Here is an 11,001-nt window from a genome sequence, read left to right as displayed (position 1 = left end):
TTTATGGAAACTGCTAAATTGAAGATGGATAATTATCTTCTACATTGCAGCAAGATATTATACATGGTAGGTTACAGTTTCCTAATTTTTTGGGTTGAAATAATACATTCCACAGTTGGATAAGATATTATACAATCGTTGTAAAAGTGTAAATGAAATCTCAATTTTAATCAATACCAATTTATGTGTTACAATCAAATTATAAGTCTTATTCGATTAATTTTGAATCGTGAAAAAGGTGTTTACCATATCTCCAATTGTATAGTAATTTATGTTTCACGGTATTTTTTCACATTAGTGAATGACAAATATTATTTTCAGTTAATGCAACTTTTGAAGGACCAATGCAATATATTACCAACATAGATGCAATTTTGTGCAAATGTACAATGTGTTATGATTCCAATATCGATGCATTATTTTGTAGTTGTATAGCATATTTTCATTTGTCGAAATAATTAACTACCAATTATATTTCCTGAATCAGTCCGGTGCATATACGTGATTGTCCTCTTGAGCTAAAGCCCGTCATTTAAATTTCGTGGTCGACTTTATTATTTCTCAATTTTTATTTTCCATTGTTATAATATTAGGGATCTTTTCATGTTTAAATTTGTGTCAAACGACTCAAATATCATTACATTTTTTGTTTCGTTAACTTTGTTTTGCATTCCAAACAATCATAAAATGAATTGCAAGAAGCAAAAGTTGCTTTTTTTATAAGCTTGTGACTTGGAGATCGAGTCGTTGAATTATTATTTTAATACGTAGTCTTGAGCCACACGTTACTGCGTTGCATTCTATTATTCGCATGGTGCATATGCATGTATTTATTGAATGCACAGAGAATTGCATTCTAATCCAAAAATAACTGCATTGTATGATCAAAGTCTTGTATCTTAAATTCTACATATACATAATTTTGCACAATAACCCGTCACAAATTGTATCAATGTTAACGTACTTTCGTTGCAAACAAAAAAAGGAATCATTATGCAACTAATAACCAAGTGTAGTCAACAGTAACATATCTATCCATCACTCAAAAACAATTTCAGCTAGCTTACAATATCGAAGTAGTCTAGTCAAACAAAATTGTATCCATCATAAACCGGCTAGCTCAAAAAAACAGCATAAATCTGGTGCATCACTACTTTTTGCAAGTTATTAATTTCTCAACATCAATTGGCCATTTCTTCTTCCCTTCCTCGTGGCACCCATGGGTACAACGCATGATGTCCACTCTCGAATAGAATAAGCATTGTACGAACATATAAGATAAACCAATCACAGCTATCACCGATCAGAGATTGATAATATTCAAGGTAACAACCAATTAGTCGAACAAAAGCTAAGGAATAATCAAGTGCAACAAGTTCTGAACATTAAACATAAAAAGAACTACTCCCTCCGTCCCGCTTAAGATGACACGTTTTCCTTTTTAGTTTGTCCCAACTAAGATGACACATTTCCGTTTTTGGTAACTTTCTCTCTCCAATTAATACACTCAACCACTTTTTCTCACTCCTATTAAAATATCCATCTTTCTTCATCTTTCTAATTTAATACCTACACTCATCTTCTCTCTCTCCAATTAAACACTTTAACCAATAACTCCTAAAATTCCGTATCGGCTAAGCAATGTGTCATCTAAGCCGGGACGGAGGGAGTAGTACATAAAAGAAAATTACTATCAATCCTCAAAATTCTATTATTTAGCAATCCGCAGATGAACTAAAGAGCAATAATTAAAGTACAAGACATGAAATAAAAAAACAAAACCCAAGGTTGAAGTATCCATGCTCCTCTTTTGCTTCAATGTCTAAGAATAATGGAAGAATTAAAATATAGAGTAGAGAGGGTCCTCAAAGGGAGGCTTTGAATTGTTGAATATTATGAATGGGGTTATGGGATATATATAGACTTGAAAAAGATTTAAACTTGGTAAAAAGTGTCCTCCACGTAATAGGAGGGATGGAAGTTCCGTGCTCTATAGGTCAAGGAAAATATTTGGCTTCACAGAGTAATATCTTCTTTCATTCCTTGAATTTAGGATTTCCGCCTAAATTCAACACTTGACAGCATTGCTCGACGTTCGCAGAATGGCCATAACTTTTTCCACAAATTTCCGATTGAGATGTTCTACGTACGCCGGCAAAATGAGTTTGAACTGAGGTTGTTGTGCGCGACAGGGCCCAGCGGGCCGCTAGAAAGTGTCAGACCTCTTAGGAGACTCGTTTCAGCGACCGCTGGCTTGGATCCAGCGGGCCACTGGGTTGCACTTCTTCTCCAGCTTCCAGATTTTGACATTTTTAATGTCCTTTTTCAGCTATATAGTGCACATTTCTCGCAAAACACGTCAAAATAACAAAATAGTATTTTTAATTTTTTTTCGAGTTCAGGAACCTAAAACGTGCGCACCTCATTTTCTTGGGACCAATTTTAAAGTTCACTAGACTGATTATGAGATTAACCAAATCACTTTCTAAACAGATAACATTACATATTAGAACACAAATAATTTATAAACAAAGGAATTAAATCATATATCATGAATTAAACATACAGTTGAAGATTCTCCAAAGAATCGAAGATGCCTCGCGTAATGTCTTTGTACTCTATCGTCAAACTCTCCCACCTAACCTAAAAGCAGGTTGAGGCTCATGATGCATCGAACCACTACCTAGTCTAGTCCTTTTCTTTTTGATAAGCTTTACCCATGCAAATATTAAAATAGCATAGACTAAAAACAAAATAACAAAAATTACTGAAGGCCGGATTATTTTGGGAGTTACAATAATGCCGGAAATCGCAGTGCCTTATTGTGAATGGGAATTTTGCTTTGTTTTATGGGTGGTTTTGCAAGAATTTGTACTTGATTTTTAATTGATTTTTGGAGTAGCCGTCTCTTAAGTTGATTACTTGCATGCTATTAATCTAATACAACCCTAATCATTCATGACTGATCAAAATTGATTAATAAATTTCACATAATCTAAATTACTCACCAATTAATTGCAAAATTATTGTACCAACAATTGTTAAATTACTGTTTAAAAAAATTGTTTTAAATGAGTTAAGACTTAAGAGCATCCGCACGCCCCGGTGTCCGTCCGTGTCAGCGGCGGGGACACCGTTCATCCGCCGATGGGAGGCGTCCGTCCGTGCCAGCGACCCGGCGCTGCTCTTAAATAAGAGCACGTATGTGCCGCTGAGCAGCATACGTGGCAGCTTCTAATTCGCCAACAGCATAGCCGTTGGCATATTCACTTTTATTTAAAATTCGAAATTAATTAAAAAAAAACGTTTTTAAAAATTTATATCAGTTTTCTACCCATTTTTAGTTTATTTTTCAATTTTTTTCCCAAAATTCACATTTTCATCTATAAATATCCCACTTCAACACAAAAAATCACATTCTCATCTATTCTATCATCTACATTCTCTCATCTTTTTTCTCATATTCTCTCATCTAAATTCCCACCACACTACACAATGTCCGGCTCCGGCAATCACCCCTCCGGCTCCCGCGGTTGGAACCACGAATGGTTCGGCTCCGAGCCATTCTCTAGTCCGGAAACGCAATTTTCGGCCCCTCCTCAAACCCAAGGTTCTCAACTTCCGGGTGGCTACCGGCCTTACCCGGTGGACGACCAAGATGCCATCGGGTTCGGGTGGACCCGAATCCGGTTCGGGAGGGAGCGGCAGCTCTGCTCGTACTTCTACTTCTATTCCTACACCTACTCCTCCTACTCGGGGTACCCGCACTCCGTACACTCCGGATGAGATGATGCATATGTTCAAAACCTACTTGGCAGTTTCCGAAGACCCGGATGTTGGCACGAACTGAACCGGGGAAACGTATTGGTGGCGCATCACTCGTCTTTACAATGAAATTCGGTCGGAGGGAACCAACTATCGCAATGATAGTATGGTGCGCAATTGCATCTTCAGATGCAACGAGGCAATCGGTAAGTTCCAGGGGTATTACCAACAGGAAGAGCGCGCGGCAAGAGCGAGCTCGACATCATCAGTGCCGCCTTGGCGACCTACCAAAGCTTGGAGTTGAAACTGTTCAAGTACCTCAATTGTTGGCAGGAGGTACGCCAACATCCGAAGTATAGGGGTGGCGTAGTAGCATCCTCTTCCAGCTCCTCCAGCAAACGGTCGAGGTCGGTAGCCCTATCCGACGGCGCCTCCGATGATGTGGCTACCCAACTTGCCGGAACTAACTTGGGTAGCTCCGACGCTGGCCCGAGCAGTTCCCATCGGCCGCAAGGAAGGAAGAAGGCGACGGTCAACCGTCGTCGCGCCCCGACTCCATCCACCCCCGCTCCCGCTCCCTTTGTGCCACCTCCACCCCCGAACAACTCGTTGTGGACCCTCTTTGGTCAACTCAATACGACTGATACGTCCGACATGACTCCCAATCAACTTGCAACACATGAGGGAATGATCTGGGGTCTCAAGAGAACATTGGAGATAGAGAACTAGTCTTCCACGGAGGTATTTTTTAGGATTTTAATTATGTACTCCCTCCGTCTCGGATAATTCGGGTCACTTTGACCGGACACGGGTTTTTAGAATTGTAATGAAAAGTGGGTTGAAAAAGTTAGTGAAATGTGGGTCCTACCTTTATATATTAATTTTATAATAAAATGTGAATAGGAATGAGTTAGTGGAATATGGGGTCCACTACAAAAAATGGTAAAAGTGAAGTGAGACAAATTATGTGCGACGGACCGAAATGGAAAACTGGGATTATCTGGGACGGAGGGAGTAATTTTTAATTTGTAGAATTTTAATTATGTAATTTTTAATTAGTAGGATTTTAATTATGAATTTTTTTTATTTTCTAGGATGTTAATTATGTATTTTTATTTTTTAAAATTTTAATTATGTAATTTTTATTTTTTAATGTATTTTTATAATGTAGAAATGTTTTTAGTAATTGAAGTATTTAAATTGAATAATAGAATGGTGGGATCCTTGAGCTTGTCCTTAGCTAAGAGCACGGATGTGGGTGTTGTGCTCTTGCCTAAAGATAAGGAGTAAAAGTGGGTTCGGGCCCACTTCAGTGCTCTTAGCTAAGAGCACAGATGGGGATGATCTAAGTAAAAGAAGAATAAAGTAGAAAAGAAAAAGGTAGAGAGATGAAGAAAGAGTAAAGTAAGAAAGTAAAGTACTTTTTGTCAAAAAAAAAAAGAGAAATGACTCAACTACAGTGGGACAACAAACAATATCCCAAAAATTCACATAATAAAACTAAACGAATACTAAGAGTAAAACTGGAGAATTAAGATCCAAAACATAAACTTCCATTATAGCATAGTGCATAAACTAAATCCTGAGGCCAATATTAACCTCAAGAAAATATATATAACCTTGGCCTGAGTTGGCCACATTTGCAGTGGAGAACACCATCTCATTATCGAGTATAATTTTTTGGACAAAACAACACCTCGAACACAACACAACACAACACAACACAGCATGAAGCTCAGTACCACAGACAAGATACAAATTAGCTACTACTACTATACAACTTACTCGGAGAAGAGGATTGCCCACCTCTCAAAGTTAATCAGAATACAAACATTCTTCCTCTCAAAGTTCACTAGAATACAAACATTCTTCCACAAGTTGGCGAAGGTTTGGATTCTCTAAAGCTGCTGCTACTCTTTCTTTATCATTTAACTGCTTATTCACTGCAGAAGACAGAAATGACAACCGTTCTGATATGTTTGGAGCATTTTAGGCAACAAAATCAATAAAAACAGATGCCCTCATAGAATCCAAACTTATAAGAACACAATTTATATATTTCAACCATCATATGTCTGCATTTCCCCGCCACTAACTTCATGCCCCCTCTACCTATAGATATTCTAAATCTCCCGTTTCCAAATCCCATTATGAATATCCCCTTTCAAATACCATTATGAATATCTGATGTCAATGCACGACTCCATCAATTTTGCACATCAAGGAGGATGTTGATAATGTAATATGCTTGCTTGGAGGAACTTTTTAGCAATACAGAAGGAAACAAAAAACTTCATAGCAAGGATATTTGCAAATTACAAATGTAAACGCATATATGATGCCAATTTACAGTACAGCCAGAGACTTATAGCAACAGAAATATTCATAATTACTACATATGACCATTTTCACGTTATAGATAAAGTTCACATACTGATTACAGATTACACGCATGGAGTCACACGGGAGTAGGCATGCCAATACAAAGACCTTAAGGAAGACTAAACAGTTCCATAAAGGAATAGGATGTAGAAGACTTTCACCTGATTCCTCATTGGCATGTGATCCAGGAGCAACTTTTATGTCTACCTGTGTTGGAGCAAATGAGAATACAAGTCAAGAAGATAATCAAAATTTAATAAACACAAGCTAACGAAACAATCAGAACATAAGCCTTTTGTGCAAAGTAAATCATAGACAAGTCTTTCTTGTAAGAAGAAAGACTCCTTTAATTCCGCAAAGCCCACATAAGGAGCCAGCGGACTTGTTCTTTCCAGAGTAACTACCTCAAATGCATAACCTACAAAAATTTAAGCAAAAGGGCCTTGCTTAACCCATATGAAAGTGCCTTGTTCTTTTTAGAGTAAACTTGAGTTGTAACAACCTGAAAATTTAATTGATTCACATATAAACTAGTAGTACTATATCAGATAGTTGTATCTCCAAAAAATGCAAATTTCCGAATGAAACACCAACAAGCTATAGATACTAAAACATAAAGATTTAAAATAAATTAAAGAAGTGTGTCTGACAGGTTTTTCCTAGTGTCTGAATTTGTATACAAGGGTAGCTTGTTCGATTTTGTTAATACCTTATTGAGAATAGCAGATGAATCAGCAAATAAATGGAGTTGGCAGTGACTTTTATGGGAGTAGATGTTGTAGTTGATTAGAAATTGAATAACCCTAGCAAAGAGGGATTAATGAAAGACCTTGAAATGAGGAGGAAAACAATCCTTCAATTTCTCCCTCAAGCACAAACCGATGAGTGTGGCCATGCTGCAATGCTGGATGGTTGGGGTAAAAGTTATCCTACAAATTCAAATTGATAACAATCAGGAGAGGATCACATAAATAAATAAAAAAACTAGTGGTATTGTATTCCATCTATGATTACTAACAAAATGCGGGCGAGCTTCTCATCAACAGAAATAGATTCCTCGGAGAGCACACTGAGCTGCTCCAGAGAGTAGGGATGCTCCGGATCCCTAATATCTCTTACATACTGTGCGAATTTGCAAGTCAAAGACCACAAATATAAGAAAAATGGAAATAAAAGCATAGATTTATATACAAAATTAAAGGATATCGTATATTTCGAGAGGATCAACGGCGTCGTCGGTGTGAGGATCGTCGAGACGGGGGAACCTCTCCCTCTTCGCGTGAACTACGGGATTCGCGTTGATCAGACCTAGAGTCATTCTTCTCTCCTTTTTTTTTCTCTCTCTCAAGAGAAGTCTAGCAGTCAAGCTTCACAATTTTGTGGACTGCTACAGTCACGCTATAGTGAAAAGAGTGAACACATTTGATCTTTCACTTTCCTAAACTTTATTCTGTACTCCCTCCGTCCCGCTTAAGATGACACGTTTTCTTTTTTAGTTTATCCCAACTAAGATGACACATTTCCTTTTTTGGTAACTTTCTCTCTCCAATTAATACACTCAACCACTCTTTCTCACTCCTATTAAAATATCTATCTTTCTTTATCTCTCTACTTTAATACTTACACCCACCTTCTCTCTACAATTAAACACTTTAACCAATAACTCCTAAAACCCCGTGCCGGCTAAACAATGTGTCATCTTAGCCGGGACGGAGGGAGTAGTATATTTTTTTTATGTGGTGGCAAAAATAACTCTATATATTAAATATGTGATTTGTTTTAAGAAGGTTATTTTTGAAAATTTCAACTAAATATGTGATTTTTATGGAGGGGATCCTTTAAAACCACAGCCCCCCATGTTGTGGTGTAAAACGCCTAAATTTTCTGATCAAACGACAGCAAACTATTTAATACTTATTCAATTCATCCCACCACCCCCACCCCCACCCCCACCCCCCAACCCCCACTACCCTGTACCCTTACCCCACGTTTTCTTTTAAGAGTGAACTACAAAATTAGTTCTTACGTATGACTGATCGAACGCTGGAGGTACCTATGTTTCAAAAAATGCACCACACCTCTACGTATTAGTATAATACCATTTGAAGTCCTTTTTCACTTTTTATGGTCTTTCATGTCCTTTCAACCCTCATTTTTTTTTCAAAATACCACTCCAAGGGCATTTCAGTCTTTCCATATTTCATAGTTCACAAAAATATTGATATATCTAAACATCATCTTCTTCTTTTCTGAAATTCACATCTCATTTCTCTCTTTGTCGACCTTCTCTCTGTTTTTCTTATTTGTTTGCAAGTAATTAGTGTTGTGTTTGTCGTTCCTCTTCTTTAATGTCAACCCAGTCGGTGAACTTGTCAAATGTCTGCAAAACTAGTTGCAGGTGGCCCAGATTTAACTACGAAAAGTGTTGGTGTGGCAACAAAGCTGATTTAGAATTTGTCTCTAATTCAAGAAAGTGGTGAGAGTGAGAGTGAGGGGCGAGAGAGTGAGAGTGAGAGTGAGAGACAAGGAATGTTGAAGAAGGATGGAAGCTTAGTCTTATTTTAGGAAGGTACGAAAACCTCTTTACATAGTGACTGTGAATTCTACACCAAAACATATCAAATTATCTCCCTGGACACACTATCTTAAAGCATGCAGTCAATATCCCAATTTGAAAAGTAATGATGAAATATTGTAAAGACTGAAATGCCCTTAGTGGCATTTCGAAAAAAAAGGAGGATGGGAAGGGCATAAAAGATCGTAAAAAGTGAAAAAAGGACTTCAAACGATATTATACCCATACGTAAAGGTGTCTGGTGCATTTTTTAAAACATAGATACCTCCAGCATTCGATCAGCCATATATAGAGGCTAAATATGTAGTTCACTCTTCTTTTAATTCATTGTTTGGATATATACTGTGTACGGCTAAATTCTTTAATTCTTTATTAGGATTTCTTTATTATATATTATGTTAAATATAATTTTTTTTTTCTATATCTTTTAATTATGAGTCATTTTGATAGTTAAACTAGATTTTTTATTAAAAATATAAAAGAGGTTCCATAAAAAATATTAAAAGAAAACATAAAAGTGTATGTTGTGGTTTAACATAAATTTACTTCTTTTCCTTAATATTTTTATTCTTTTCTTTTATGGTATACTTTAATTTGTTTATGTAGTAAAAACCACCTTAAATTTAATTATCAAAATGAGAATATTAAAATAGCTGGCCAAAAAATTACTTACTTTTAAATCAAATGCATATTATTGAAACTCAATCAATAAACAGTCAATTTACAAAAAGAATTATAAAATACGAAATATAGTGTTACTAAATATAACTAAAAATATTACAATAATAAAAAGAATTCTCAATAGAATTTGTTACCTAAAAAATAAATGAATTAAAAGAAAACGTGGGGTAGGGGTATGGAGGGTGGGGGTGGTGGGATGAATTGAATAAGTATTAAATAGTTTGTTGTCGTTTGATTACAAAATTTATGTGTTTTACGCCACAGCATGGCCCCTTCCGTTTTATTCTTTCTCTTTTTTTTCTTCATTTTCTTCTTTCTTTTTATTATTTTATCTTCCTTTTTTCTTCTTTTTTTCTCCCTAGTTTATGTTTTCTCTTTTTTTCTCTTCTTTCTCTTCTTTCTTTTTAGTGTTTTATACATACATCTAATTACATTCATAATATAAATCAGTAACAAAACACCTAATTAAATTAATTATTGAAAGTAATAAATTAACTGAATATTTTTAATTAAATTAATTATACTCATTTTAGGGTTAAAACACCTACTAAAAATATCCAACTCTTTATCATTATGAATACAATTCACAATTTTAAATTTTGATTAAGACAATATTGATTAGTTATTAATTTAATGTAAAATAATAATTGTTATTTATTAATTACTACTAGCTTTTACTATTATAATAATAATAATATTACTATAATAATTAAATATATATAACTATAATTTATGATTATGTATATTTAAATGATATTAAAAAATAAATTAATTATTAATTTTATAACATCAAAATAATAATATTAATATTGATTAATAATAATAGTATAAAGAGTGAGGAGAATGAGAGAAGATATTATAATATCAATTTTGGTACTAGTTTTGTCAATGCCCAAAATATTCTTTGTGACACAAATGGAAGAATGAATTTGTTTAGAGGTATTTTGGGGTGAAAATTGCATCAGGTACCAAAAATGTGATTTATAGGTACAAAAAAAACATAAAATAAAGATCAGGTGTGCGAAAGTGAAAGATCGGTACCATTTATATAGTTCACTTCAGTGAAAATTACATAATCTGGATTCCTAATAAATTCCTAAATAAATAAATGGATACTGGATAAGTTAAAATAGAATACGTGGTATTTATATTTTATATTTTAATAAGTGTGTTATTATAAATAAATTATAATCTAAATTTCTAATTTTTGAAATTTATCAAACCATAAAATTTCGAAAAAAGAAAATATCAAAGCTTGGGAACTTCTCTGACTGATGACTTTTTGAGAAATTGGATCCCCATTCCCTATTTATACGGAGTGGGTCGATGATTCCTTCTTCTGATTGGAGATGGATTAATCATTTGAAATGTTATGGTAATTAATACCATATTGATAAAATAAGAAAGATGAAAAGAATGGTAATTAAAATAATGTTAGTGGATAGATTATTAGTGTTTGAGGAGTTACAATGGTGTGGTGTGTTATAGTAGTGTAAGTTATAAATAAAATTGATGTACTATATGGGTAATGAGTTGGGAACAAATTTTCATATATGAAAATGCTCATATTTTTATGGAACAGAGGAAGTATATCTAAT

At 34.8% G+C, this 11,001-nt stretch overlaps 1 protein-coding gene across 1 annotated transcript; it reads right to left on the bottom strand.

Moving 5' to 3' along the window:
* Positions 1–5,336: 5,336 nt before the first annotated feature.
* On the bottom strand, positions 5,337–7,545 carry LOC125205593 (MIP18 family protein (DUF59)). The gene is made up of 5 exons (XM_048104635.2): positions 7,354–7,545; positions 7,166–7,271; positions 6,977–7,076; positions 6,309–6,354; positions 5,337–5,708 (listed from the first exon to the last, which is right to left on the bottom strand). The coding sequence occupies exons 1-5, from the start codon at positions 7,463–7,465 to the stop codon at positions 5,608–5,610; spliced, it is 465 nt and encodes a 154-aa protein (XP_047960592.1). The 5' UTR covers positions 7,466–7,545; the 3' UTR covers positions 5,337–5,607.
* Between the last annotated feature and the right edge of the window lie 3,456 nt (positions 7,546–11,001).

Source organism: Salvia hispanica, chromosome 2 (assembly GCF_029641045.1).
Source record: "Salvia hispanica isolate PSC_SH4W2 chromosome 2, Shi_PSC_v1, whole genome shotgun sequence".
Taxonomy (NCBI): Eukaryota; Viridiplantae; Streptophyta; class Magnoliopsida; order Lamiales; family Lamiaceae; genus Salvia; species Salvia hispanica.
The sequence above is the reverse complement of the archived record's forward strand: the minus strand, read 5'-3'. Positions and strand labels throughout refer to the sequence as shown.